At 44.3% G+C, this 13,759-nt stretch overlaps 1 protein-coding gene across 1 annotated transcript in view; it reads right to left on the bottom strand.

Moving 5' to 3' along the window:
• Positions 1-1,708: 1,708 nt before the first annotated feature.
• HAO1 (hydroxyacid oxidase 1) overlaps positions 1,709-13,759 on the bottom strand; it is a 36,184-nt gene continuing 24,133 nt past the window's right edge. The window contains exons 6-8 of the mRNA XM_060232644.1: positions 10,067-10,225; positions 5,048-5,117; positions 1,709-2,059 (exon numbers count right to left, since the gene is read on the bottom strand). Of these exons, the coding sequence (XP_060088627.1) occupies positions 1,989-2,059; positions 5,048-5,117; positions 10,067-10,225 (300 nt within the window). The 3' untranslated portion in view covers positions 1,709-1,988. The remainder of the gene's footprint in view (positions 2,060-5,047; positions 5,118-10,066; positions 10,226-13,759) is intronic.

Below are 13,759 nucleotides of genomic sequence, written 5' to 3'. Positions count from 1 at the left end.
AAACAAATAAATCAGAATTTACCATATTCTTTCAAGTCAAACACTAAAGAGAAAATGACAGCTCACATCTGTCAAAGTAGTATTTTCCTGAGCTTTCACCACAAGACTTAAAATTGGATTGTGAAGCGAAATTCTTAATTTCTCTTTACCCAATTTATCCCTGAAATTTAAAAAAAAAAAGTTTCCTCCCTTCTTTTTAGGATTTGAGGTGGATGACAAACTTCTTTTTTAACAAAGAGAAATCTGAAGAAAGGAGGGGAAGAAAGGGAAGTTGCACAGAATTTCACTCTGTAGATGCTCACAGGCAGGCAAAGAGAATAAGTTGAATGAATAGTTATAACCGGGGTGTCGAACTCATGACCGGTGGATCTGACATAAATGAGACCTTGTCAAACTGAGCCATGTGTGTCATAAAATGTAATACCAGGTAGCGGAGATAGAAACTTTATAAAGGACACAAAAAAACACTATTAAAGATTTATTTAAAACTTAAAATAAATATGCTTAAAAGATTGGCATTGCAATATTTTGTTTATTTAACAGTTTTTGATAACTGCCACCTCTTGTTCTGAATTTTTGCATCAAAATCTGGAGACAATGTCTGTGCTGTAGCAATCTGAGTATGATGTTCAGGTATTGTTTGGGTGTGTGTAAGTTGCAAATCTACTTTTGATTTATGGGCATTCATTACAGAAAACTCATGGTCAATGCTTTGAGCCTAAGATCCAGGGGAAAACATGAAATGGCTGGGCATCGCAAACTTTTGTACATAGGCTGCTTCATGTGCTGGTCAGCCAATGAAGAAAATAGAGGCTTTGCTCTGTAGCTCCTGTGTGAATAAGCAAGCCTAACAAAGCAAGCTGTGATACAGAAGGAAGCAAAAGAGAAAGAAGTAAGCAGATCAGTGAGTTTGCTCGCAGGCCTGATTCGGCCCTCAGGCTGCACATTCAATACCTCTGGGTTATATTAAAATAATGAATTTTGGAAACAGAAATTCCCCTTCCCAAAAGAACACTATTAAAAAAGATACCTTAATATATTTCTAGAGAATCTGAATTTCAGCAACTGAACTGACATTTCACTGTGATCCATCAGAACATATTTGCATTTCTCAAATGATTAAGTGGGCTATTAATGTAAATAAAGAAATACAGATGGAAACTTGGGAATATTTGTGGAAGAACTCTATGAAGCTTTCGACGTGTCGTAGTATTAAAGAGAACTGTTTTAAAATGATGTATAGATGGTATATGACTCCTAAGAAATTGGCAAAGATGAATAATAAGATGCCAGACAGATGTTGGAAATGTAAAAAACATGAAGGTTCTTTCTACCATATGTGGTGGACTTGTGAAAGAGCAAAAAAGTATTGGCAGATGATTCAACAAGAAATTTCTAGGATCTTGGGATATGAATTTAAGAAAGTTGCAGAGACTTTTCTGTTGGGATTACAAATGGAAAATTTGGTACTTGCTTTCAGCTGCTAGAACATTATATGCGCAGTTGTGGAAGCAAGAAAAAATACCAGAGAAATGGATTGTAAAAGTTATGACATGGAGTGAAATGGACAAATTAACAAGAATTTTAAGAGACTATGATTTAGAAGTTTTTAAGATGGAGTGGAAAAAGTTCAGAAGATATGTAGAAAAAGAGTGGAAAATAAAAGGACATTGGACAATTTTTGATAATGATTAAGTCTTAGAAAAAAGAATATTAATTTTTGTTTTTATTAGTTAAGGGTACCTTTAAACATTAGTACTTTAAGTAAATAACACCGGCGGGGGTCAAGTAACGGGGGGAGGGGTGGGTAGAAAGTAATATATGGGATAGATAAGTTATTAATGATACAAGAAATATAATTTGTTACCATATGTTACCAAATAAAATTGTTTTAACGCAGAACATATTTTGCATTTCTCTTTTCTTGATAAGGTAGTGCAACCCATTTGCAATCAGCTTGACAGCTTCCCAAAAGGCAGAGAACGCAGCTAGAGTTTGGAGGTTGCCTGCTGGTCTCGCCGAACCAGTGTTCCATCTATCTCTTCCACACTTTGACAGCCTGGAAACAGGAGAGTTAAGAATGTTAGCCTACTAATCATGTGCTCCATCCCCAAATGAGCTGTGATCTTATATGTTAACAGAACTAAGCAGTTCATGTCTATTCTTCTACAACTGTGACTCACAGACAAAGCCTGCTCATGTGGGAATGCCATTCTCTGAAGTTCCCCAGAATTATGGCTTTCAAGTTCCCCAAATGGGATGAGCTAAGGACAGAACATTTCTGGGGAAAAGGACTGGGGCTTCCTCATGTGGGAGTGCTTGAGCTAGTATTTGCTAAAAGGAATGCCTTATGCCATGAGTGTGGAACTCTGCATAAGCTCAGAGACCATTCTTCCTTCATGATTCTTGGGTAGCAGAACTGAGAAACAGATTGCCTTCTCAATTTCATTTCAAGCGCACAGACTGCCTAAACCTTTGTCCCTCGGATGGTGCCCGAAGAAAAAAATGCATCTTCATCTGAAAGCCGAGTAGCTTTTTTGTGTAGACCTGTCGCCTAGGTGTCAATTTGGCCATCCATTGATATGTTTAACAGCTCTCCCAGCAGGAGATTTCCTCTCCTTAAGCCTCCCCCCTCCCCCTCCCCCTCGGCCCATTGTTGCCTGGTAGTCCACATAGGACGTCACATAGGACCGACCAATGAGGATTGCTGCAGAAAACGCCACCTGCTGGTGGTAATGAAGAAAAGCTACAGAAAGAATAAAATCCACTGAAAATCCTCTTAAACACAGGTCTTGAAAAGTAAGCAGCAACACCGAGGCAAATGCAGCCTCACTCCTGTTCCAGGATTTCAAGTGTAGATCGTACCGAAAAAGCAGGAGCTAGACAGGAGTGAGGCCAGTTTTCAGTGTGGATTGAACCATCTGAGAGGGTAGTATTACTGGGTATTACTGGGTCTTTTGCCCAGTGCAGAATCGGCCACAGTTCCCTGTGTAAACACCAAATCGTTACCGACCCATGAGGTGACATCACATCACAATGTTTTCTTGGAAGACTTCATTACAGGGTGGTTTGCCATTGCCTTTCCCAGTCATCTACACTTTACCCCCAGCAAGCCAGGTACTCGTTTTACCGACCTTGGAAGGATGGAAGGCTGAGTCAACCTTGAGCCAGCTACCTGAGCCCAGCTTCTGCCGGGATCAAACTCAGGTCGTGAGCACAGCTCGGACTGCAGTACAGCAGCTGTGCCACTGGGCTCTTTGTATTCAACTAGATACTAGGAAATACAACAAAAGGGGAGGAGCAATAAAACTGTTCCCACACATCTATTTTCCTGCTCAAAATAATTCTTGTTATTTTGCTGTTACCGACAAAATGCATTCAAACAAGGATGTTTGGGGAAAACATACATTGTTTGGAGCCAGCCAACTTTTCACTGGTTAAAAAAGAGAATCATCCAAATGGTCTGTGCTGAAGATGATGGGAACTTCTTGGACAAAAGACATGTGGGAACCAATGTTCTCTCTAAACTGCATGGTCTTTTGAGCTACTGGCATTAAAGTTGTGAGCTACTGCCTAGATTAGTGTGCGAGCTCGAGGCTAAAAATCTGTGAGCTAGCTCATGCTAACTCAGTAGAGGGAACACTGGCGGGGACAGTGGCTGTCCTAGGAAAAAGAACTGAGCCAAGAGGCTGGTGGATCCAACCTGTTCTACTGTATTACAAAGACCGAGTGACAAAATTTCAGCACCTAAAATGCATCCTAAGGTAGATGTGTTCCTTCAAGGAAAATGAGTTACTGTAAATAGGTTATAGACCCAGGACTGCAGCTCCTACTGTGTTGCACTGCAACAGCTCTGCTCACCCGAGCAAAGCCTTCTGAAGGTGCCACCCCGTGAACAGGAATAACTGGCAACTGCCTGTGCGTGCGCATTCTCTATAGTGACTCCTGCATTATGGGGCGGGTCTGCCTGAGGCTTTTAGAATGCTTCTCTGATTTTGCAAAATGTGGAAAACAGTCATTCAAGAGGGCATTCTTGTCGAAGCAGCAAAGCTGAGGCATAAACATTAAGCTCTTATTAGGGATAAAAATTTTCCCACACCATCTTTTTGCCTTAAACAGGGATGTTTGCATACTACATGTACTGGCTGACTGAAACATTTTCTATAATACTTGCAATCAGTGCTTTTTTTGTAGCAGGAACTCCTTTGCATATTAGGCCACACACCCCTGATGTAGCCAATCCTCCAAGAGCTTACAGTAAGCCCTGTACTAAGAGCCCTGTAAGCTCTTGGAGGATTGACTACATCAAGGGGTGGGGCCTAATATGAAAAGGAGTTCCTGCTACAAAAAAGCCCCACTTGCAATCCACTTTGAGTCACAGTGGGAAAGGTAGACTACAAAATGAAAACAACAACCACCTATTCAATCTTCGAGGTGCCTGTTCTCAGAATATGCTCTGTGTTTCATAGGGCTGTTTTACTCTCCAAAACCTGATTCATAAGTGTTCCAGACCTTTGCCAACCAGCCCTCAGTGGTAGCACCATCTACTGACTATTCATTTGCTGGCCCACACCTCTGTGAATTAGCATAGAATCAATTACTTCTGTGAGAAGCCTAGGCAATGAATATTCATTCATTTCAAGCAGTGAAAGTTCCACTCAACAACCCTAGTAGTTTATGAGCCTCAGACTTGGTTTCCAAGGATGACCTGGAGTTGTATTCTTGAAGGGAGGCTTTGTCACTTCTGTGAATGCTAGAATGTGAAGCAGCATAATAATTGCAATGCCTCACAGAAGAGGTCTGTAGAGCACCTCAAGAAAGAAAAACAACATGCTTCCTTCTAAACCCTTTATTTCATGACAAGTGAAGCACTCCTTTCCAAGCAAGTAAACTTCAACCGCAGAAGTGTGTGAACAGCGTATGGGTATACAACCAACATGCATGTGTACAAGATTCTTAATTCTACTTTGTGGCTCTCACTTTAGCATATATCCCAATATAACATATGAAAGGAGACATCCCAGTTCTTTCATATTGTGCATCTTACCAGAAAGTGCCATTGCCAACTGGAACTCTTCTTTCAGTATCTGGAGGACTTCCTTCACACCCTCTTCACCCTGATTAAGTTAGACACACTGCATAATAAATCACCTTAAGGTTATCGTGAGGCATCAGTTTTCCTGGAAAGCACCAACTGGAGAAAATAGATTTTCCACCCGCAGTTCAGCCCACCAACATCTTTACTTGCTACTTTCTCAGGCCATGAATGGGCAACCAGGCCTTATCTGCCAGTTCTGGAATGGCCTTGGGTAAGCCATAGCTCTGGCAGAGGTTGTCCTTGAAAGGGCAGCTGCTGTGAGAGCCCTCTCAGCCCCACCCACCTCACAGGGTGTCTGTTGTGGGGGGAGAAGATAAAGGAGATTGTGAGCCACTCTGAGCCTCTGATTCAGAGAGAAGGGCGGGGTATAAATCTGCAATTCTTCTTCTTCTTCAACTCAGTATATCCTAGGGAGTAACCAAAACAGGAACTGCAAGAGAGGGAAGGGCTCCTTGTACAAAACTCTGAGAGCTCAGATCACCCCAGGGAGTTGGGTATGGTGCTAGGGGAGCGGCAATATTAGCAGCATGCTTGCTCTACCATGCTCTAATCATGCATGCGCGATGATTAGAGTGGGTATGCCAGCACATCAGGATGCAGTTTTAATAGACCTAGGCACAGTGACTGATCTTATTCACTGGCATTACTTAACATAGACAAAGTATCACCAGCCTCATTGCCACACTTTGGTACATATAGATTATGATCTATCATATTTTCATGCCCCCACTGCAGGACTTAGAGAAGCTCTAGACCAAGGGTGGCCAAACCTGCTTAAAGTAAGAGCCACATAGAATAAATGCCAGATGTTTGAGAGCTGCAAGAAATGAATGTCAAGTGAAGGAAGGAAGGAAGATGGGGAGAGAGGCAAGGTGGAAAGAAAGCAACTTTAACTTTAAATGCATTCTCCAAGCTGCCAGCTGGCTTGGCTTGGAGAAGAGATTTAAATAGATAAATGCCTTCTCCAAGCCAGCCGACAGGGCAGTGGAGGCTTTGAGAGCCACACAATATGTATGAAAGAGCTACATATGGCTCCCAAGCCACAGTTGGGCCACCCCTGTTCTAGACTCTTTTATTTTATCCTCACAACCTCCCTAGGAACTAGATTAGGTTGAGAGTGAGTGCCTGGGTCCAAGATCACCCTAGGAGGTTGAGCAGAGACCACAAATGGCCACTACCCCACACTGCAGCTGGTTCCTGATGGAGGGTACCAAAATACAATGCTGTCAAAGCAACAGCAGCAGCAATCAGTATGGGGACAGGTGAGACCTACATCCAGGCCTCAGATTCAGTGGGAGCTCATAAGAACATAAGAACATAAGAGAAGCCATGTTGGATCAGGCCAACGGCCCATCAAGTCCAACCCTCTGTGTCACACAGTGGCAAAAATGTTATATACACACATACACTGTGGCTAATAGCCACTGATGGACCTGTGCTCCATATTTTTATCTAAACCCCTCTTGAAGGTGGCTATACTTGTGGCCGCCACCACCTCCTGTGGCAGTGAATTCCACATGTTAATCACCCTTTGGGTGAAGAAGTACTTCCTTTTATCCGTTTTAACCTGTCTGCTCAGCAATTTCATCGAATGCCCACGAGTTCTTGTATTGTGAGAAAGGGAGAAAAGTACTTCTTTCTCTACTTTCTCCATTCCATGCATTATCTTGTAAACCTCTATCATGTCACCCCGCAGTCGACGTTTCTCCAAGCTAAAGAGTCCCAAGCGTTTCAACCTTTCTTCATAGGGAAAGTGCTCCAGCCCTTTAATAATTCTAGTTGCCCTTCTCTGCACCTTCTCTAATGCTATAATATCCTTTTTGAGGTGCGGCGACCAGAACTGCACACAGTACTCCAAATGAGACCGCACCATCGATTTATACAGGGGCATTATGATACTGGCTGATTTGTTTTCAATTCCCTTCCTAATAATTCCCAGCATGGCGTTGGCCTTTTTTATTGCAAACACACACTGTCTTGACACTTTCAGTGAGTTATCTATCATGACCCCAAGATCTCTCTCTTGGTCACAGCTCCTGAACCTTTCTGAGAGTTCCACCTCCTCCTTCTGAGAGTTCCACTCCCTTGTCCATTGAATAGTAGGTGCTGCTGCATAACAATCCCTGGATGAGCTCCACCACCTATTTTTCTACAAAACAACCCCTGCCTACATCCATACCCCCATTCATGTATTGCTCAATGCAAACACCCCCACTAGTTCCTGTGTTTCTCCACTAGGCTTCCCAATCCCCAGGACCCAGCGGGGGATCCCCCGGTTTTACAGGCTTCCCCCCTCCCCCAGCCAGCTGGCCGGCGGGGGAAGCCCCGCCCCCAAAGCCATTATGCACCTCCATGAACGAGTCCCATAGGGAATGATGGGGAATTGATCTGTGGGTATTGGGGGCTCTGGGGGGACTGTTTTTGGAGATAGAGGCGCCAAATTTTCAGTATAGCATCTAGTGCCTCTCCCCAAAATACCTCCCAAGTTTCAAAAGGATTGGGCCAGGGGGTCCAATTCCATGAGCCCCAAAAGAAGGTGCCCCTATCCTTCATTATTTTCTATGAAAGGAAGGCATTTTAAAAGGTGTGCTGTCCCTTTAAATATGATGGCCAGAACTCCCTTGGAGTTCAATTATGCTTGTCACACCCTTGCTCCTGGCTCCGCCCCCATGTCTTCTGGCCCCACCCCCAAAGTCCCCAGGTATTTCTTGAATTGGACTTGGCAACCCTATTCTCCACTGTGTCTGCATGTAAGTATAAAGTGGTGATAGCATTAAGACCCCTCACAGCCCGGAACTGCCACTGCCCTTTCCCCACTCACCTGTACTGTAGTGCTACAGCTGGGTTTGGTGGGGAAAGGGAAACAGGCCCTTTAAAGGGCTATGGGCAGGGCCTTTTTTTGAGCAGGAACGCACACAAATGCAGTTCCAGCTGGTTGATGTCAATGGCTTAATATGCAAATAAGTTCCTGCTGGACTTTTTCTACAAAAAAGCCCTGTGTGAAACAATGGTGGTTTTAGGGGGTGTGGCCTCATGTGCAAATGAGCTCCTGTTGGGCTTTTTCTACAAAAAAGGTCTAGGGCAGCACATGCCATTCTGAAAGCAAAGCTTAACTTACTCAGCTCCTCTGTAGTGGCAACAGTTGAATGTCCGCATTATTCACCCTGGAGGTTCTTCTTTTTTGCTGGGGGTTTATTTATTAATAAAGGGGGAAGATCCAGAAATGGCATGAATGATGGCCAGAATCGACACAATTGTCTGGTGGATGGTCACCATTAATGTGGGGGCTTCCTGCTTTCTGTGTGGAGCGGAGGAAATCTCTGTGGAAGCATCCTCCACCTCAATAGACTAGCACCATCCCAATGCATAGGAATGCTGTAAGAAAGGCAGTAAAAACCAAAGAACAATACCCACAGTAGAGTTTATGTTTGTTTGGCTTCCATGTAATGGGTGGGCAAGAATGGAAAATCTGAGTGTGAGTGTTATCCCTATGTCTGAAAGTCAAACCAAGCCCTAACCAAAAATTTGGACACAGCCTTTATTTCTTTTTCCCAACCCAGGACAGGAACCATAGAAGAATGTCTATGCCGTACCTTAACTGAAAGCAGAACCTAAAACAAATTCAGCTTTAGTGACAAAGCTTTTGACTAACCGGTGATGTGGAATCATCACTAGACTTCACCAGGAAGGCTAAACATGTAAGAAAAATATATGGTGGGATATTCAGGGATCTGGAGGCAGCTTCAGTTGTGATTTAAAATATGATCAGGGACACTCAGTGAGTTCTGCTGTGTTGGGGTACATCCCTATTCTGTTCTGCTGAGCAAAGTTTGGTGCCTTACTCCAGTCTAAGGAGCTCACCTCCAACATCAGTGGTTCTTGCACTCAAGGAAGAGCCACTTACATTGGAGGAAGGCCTCTTAGAGGAAAGTTGGAATCCACACTCTTTCTCAGTTTTTTCAACAGTAGCTGGTCATTCCATCCACTTTATCAAACATAAAGATTTGTTCTGCAGTTGCGTGTTTTCCCTTTCATTACTATCTTGGAAAGTGCACAGTTCTTTGGATCTAGCAGCCAAATACAGGTTTCCCCTCCCAGGGCTGTCACTCTGAGTTGGGGAATCCCTGTAGATTTGGGGGGTGGGGTTTAGAGCTTGCAGAGGGACAGGTTTAGGGAGAGTAGGGGGCCTCCATGGGGTATAATGCCATAGAATTGACCCTCTAAAGCAGCCATTTTCTCTAGAAGAACTGATCAATTGTCTGGAGATCAGCTGTAATTCTGAGACATCTCCAGGTCTCATTTGAGGCTGGTAACCCTTCTATTTTATCCTCACACCCTACAAGATGAGATTATATTGAGAAACAGGGACTGGCCTAATGTCATGCCATTAAGGTCACAGTTGAGCAGGGATTTGAACAGGGCCTCCCTGGTCCTCAACCAACCATCTTCCTAGATAGATTTAATTTGCAACATCCAAATTAACATTTGGGTGTGGGGAGACGTTCCTAAGCATGACAAAACAATGCCCAATAATGTGCCCAACAATGCAGGCAAAGGGAGGAGGGACTCCGCTGCATATCCCTTCCTTTAAAGAAGCAATGGCATATCAAAAGGTTGTGAACTTTTCCCCTGGGGTTAGCTAGCACCTGAAATGGGTACAAGGAAGGGATTTATTCAGCAAAGGGTTGCACAGATACTCTGCCTTTCTCCACAATTGAGCCGCAAAGCAGTTTCCGTCTTTCTCCTCTCCTTTGTTTTATCCTCACAACAACTCTGTGAGGTGGGTTAGGTTGAGAGTGTGCAGCTGGCCCATGGCCACCCAGAGAGTTTCCATGGCAACTGGCAATGTGGGATTTGAGTCTCCCAGATCCTAATCTGAAACTCTAACCACTACATTGTGGTTGAGGAAGAAGTGTGCAGACCTGCCTTTTGAGACCCCACCTTGAGTTAGTTCTGTTTTAACATTACCTTGTAGACAAGACCCCAGACCACAGGCCTACCCACAAACACTGCTTTGGCTCCTAGGGCCAGGGCCTTGAGAACGTCTGAGCCTTTCCTTATGCCACCATCAAGGAACACTTCAACCTTCCCCTCCACAGCTTCTATTATTTCAGGCAGCACCTCAATCTGAAAAAGAAAGAACATCAATGTTGCCACAACAGTCTGTTCCAAGTTTTCCAAAATATCACAAAGTCTGCTTTTTGCAAACAAGCAAGAACACCCACGTGCATTTTGTTTGAACACTTGGTTGCCAACTTCAGCATGCAAAATTCCTGGAGATTTTGAGGTGGGGCCTGAGGAAGGGAGGGTTTGGGGAGCAATTTCACCTAGAATCTATGATATACCATAGATTCTAGGTGAAATTGCTCCCCAATACACTTTCCCCAACTGCCCTCTGAAGTTGCCATTTTCTCCTGGGGATTTGTGACCTTATCTCCATTGTCATTAGATCAGTTGTAATTCTGAGAGAACCCAGGGCCTCACCTAAAGGTCTATACACACTACATTATGTATGTATGTGTTATCAAGTCACAACTGATTCATGATGACCCCGGCAAGGAGCTCTCAAGGCAAGTGAGAAACAGGTTTGCCATTGCTTTCTTTTGCAGGGCTTTCCTTGGTGGTCCCTTATCCAAATACTATTGACCATGCTTAGCTTCTGAGCTCTGATGAGATTGGGCTACACCATACCATTCCACATCCTCATAAACACTACATTACAATACAATACAATACATGTATTTCATGTAAAAAGGTAAAGGTAGTCCCCTGTGCAAGCACCAGTCATTTTTGACTCTGCATGACATTGCTTTCACAATGTTTTCACAACAGACTTTTTATCGGGTGGTTTGCCATTGCCTTCCCCAGTCATCTACACTTTCCCCCCAGCAAGCTGGGGACTCATTTTAGCAACCTCGGAAGGATGGAAGGCTGAGTCAACCTGGAGCCGTCTACCTTAACCAGCTTCCACTGGGATCGAACTCAGGTCATGAGCAGAGGGCTCCAACTGCAGTACTGCAGCTTTACCACTCTGCCCCACACTACATTTCATGTAGGCAAGTTCAAATGTTAAATGGAGAGAAATACAGTGTGTAAAGCAATCACATGTCAATATGACAAGCACTTCACCACAGGAATGATGGGACATAACTGATTCCTCCTCCCCAACTCAGGATGTTCCCCCAATCTGCAGGAACAGCTTTTGGAAGGTCAGTGATTTACAACATAAGTAATCAAACAATAATATACAATTAAAACAGCATAGTTAAAACTATAAAACTCAGATGGTATCACATAGGTTTTTTTCTTCCTTTATCCTCGACTACTTGGGTGTCCTGCTTGTGGGGGGGAGGAGAACTTACAAAATAGCAGGATGGGGATTAAGAAAAGGAGATGCCAGCTGGATAATAAACTTTTGCTTCCCTCAACTAAAAGCCTGGCGGAACATCTCTGCCTTGCAGGCCCTGTGGAATTGCATAAGATCCTGCAGGGCCCTGATGTCACCTGGCAGAGAGTTCCACCAGGTCAGGGCCAGCACCGAAAAGGCCCTGGCCCTTGTCAAGAACAGCTGGACTGTCCTAAGGCAAGGGATTACCAAAACGTTGTTACCAGTGGAATGCAGAGCTCTTCCAGGGACATACCAGGAGAGATGGTCCTCCAGGTATGTTGGTCCCAGACCACTCAAGGCCTTAATCTGACTCAGTATACTATCAGGAGCCAGTGTAGCTGGCACAGCAGCTCTAGTGTAATATGTGCTGTCCATGGCATTCCATCAGGATGCACGCTGCCACATTCTGGATCCCCTCAAGTTTCCAGTTCAGCCTCAGGGGTAGACCAGTGTAGAGCGAGTTACAGTAGTATAGTCCGAAGGTGAGCATCAAATGGATTACAGTGGCCAGGTCAGAGCATAATAAGAGGGGAGCCAGTTGCCAAATTTGGTGAAGCAATATGCTTGACCTGAGATTCCACTGAAAAGGAGGTGTCCAGTATCACACCAAGACTCTTGATAGTCAGCACTGGTATTAAAGGCACCCTGTCAAGAGGTAGCCTAACTTCCAATTCCAGTCTCATCCCCCCAGCCACAGAATATCTTTGAGGGTTCAACTTCAACCTGCTCTTCCTTAGCCAGCCCACCACAGCCTCCAATCCATCAGCCAGATTTTGTAGGATACTGGCTGACTGGTCACCCAACAACAGATATAGCTGGGTGTCATTGGCCTATTGATGACACTCAAACCTGAAACTCCTTGTCAGCTGGACAAGGGATGCATATAACTGTTAAACAGCATTAGGGAGAGGAGTGCCCCTTGAGGACCCCACATTTACCTAAGGGACTGTCTGTCCCCACACGTTCCCCAGAGAGTACTAAGATCTGGATCTCAACAGGAATGATGGAACATAACTCCTAGTGAAAGACCACCAGGGATCAGGCTTTTTCAGTGGCAGCCCCCTCCTGGTGGAATCAAGTGCCAGAAGAGGTTAGGGCCTTGTGGGACCTCACTCAGTTCCGCAAGGCCTGTAGGACCACTCTCTTCTGGCAAGCCTTCAGTCGACCGTAGGAGAATTCTGGAACAACTGTCATCCTGAGAATATGAGCAATATCTGATTTGTTAGCACCAACTGTAGATTGTTTTAACTTGTACTGTTTAATGGTTTTATTGATTTTTTGATTGCAATCATAGTATACTATGATTTGATGTAAGCCGCCTGAGCTCACCTCAGCGGGGAGGGCGGGGTATAAATTGAATTAAACATAAACATAAACACATAACAAGGGTGAATACTGGACACATCTTCACCCTATGCCACCCTCTGTCCCTAGCCATGGAGAAAGGAGGAAAGCTACTGAAGGGCTACCCCTCATATTCCCACATCGTTGAGGTAGTGAGTCATCAGTTGAATGGTTCTGTGAGATCAAGCAACAACAGCCATGCTGACCCACCATGGTCCAGCTGAAGATCGTCAGTCAGGGAGACCATGAAGATCATCAGTCAGGGAGACCAGCATAGACTCCATCCCATGGCCAGGGTAGAAGCCAGATTGGAATATGTCTAGCACCGATGTGTCCTCCAGGAAACCCTGGAGCTGCTCGGCAACTGCTCTCTCAATTACCTTACCCAAAAATTGTAAATTTGAGACTGGGCAGTAATTTGCTGGATCTAAAGGATCTAAGGGTTCAATTATAGCTTTTTCAAGAGTTGTACAACAACTGCCTCCTTAAGACTCTCTGGAAACATGCTCATCTCCAAGGACAGGTTGATGATATCCTTCGTAGGGCCCCAAATCCTCTCATCACTAGTCTTAACCAGCCAGGAGAAACATGGGTCAAGTAGGCACAGCACTAACAGCACTCAGAACCCTGCCAACATCAGAAGAAGAAAGCAGGTTGAAAGAATTACAAGTTGAACCCAAAGACGACCAAGGGGTCTCCAGTTCGCTAACTGTATCAAAATTGGCAGATAGGTTGTGGCAGAGCAACATGACTTTGTCCACAAAACACTCATAAATGCCTCCAAGCTAATGGTCAAATTCCTGTGTCTACTAAGGTGTCAGCAAAGGGTTCATTGAGGTTTCAAAATGATCAGACTTGTCTTTGTTCAAAAACTAAGTTTCATTTATTGATTACAACAATGTTACTCTCTACATGGATTCATTGAAACT

Source organism: Heteronotia binoei, chromosome 1, assembly GCF_032191835.1.
Source record: "Heteronotia binoei isolate CCM8104 ecotype False Entrance Well chromosome 1, APGP_CSIRO_Hbin_v1, whole genome shotgun sequence".
Taxonomy (NCBI): domain Eukaryota; kingdom Metazoa; phylum Chordata; class Lepidosauria; order Squamata; family Gekkonidae; genus Heteronotia; species Heteronotia binoei.
This window is presented reverse-complemented; position numbering and strand designations above follow the sequence as displayed.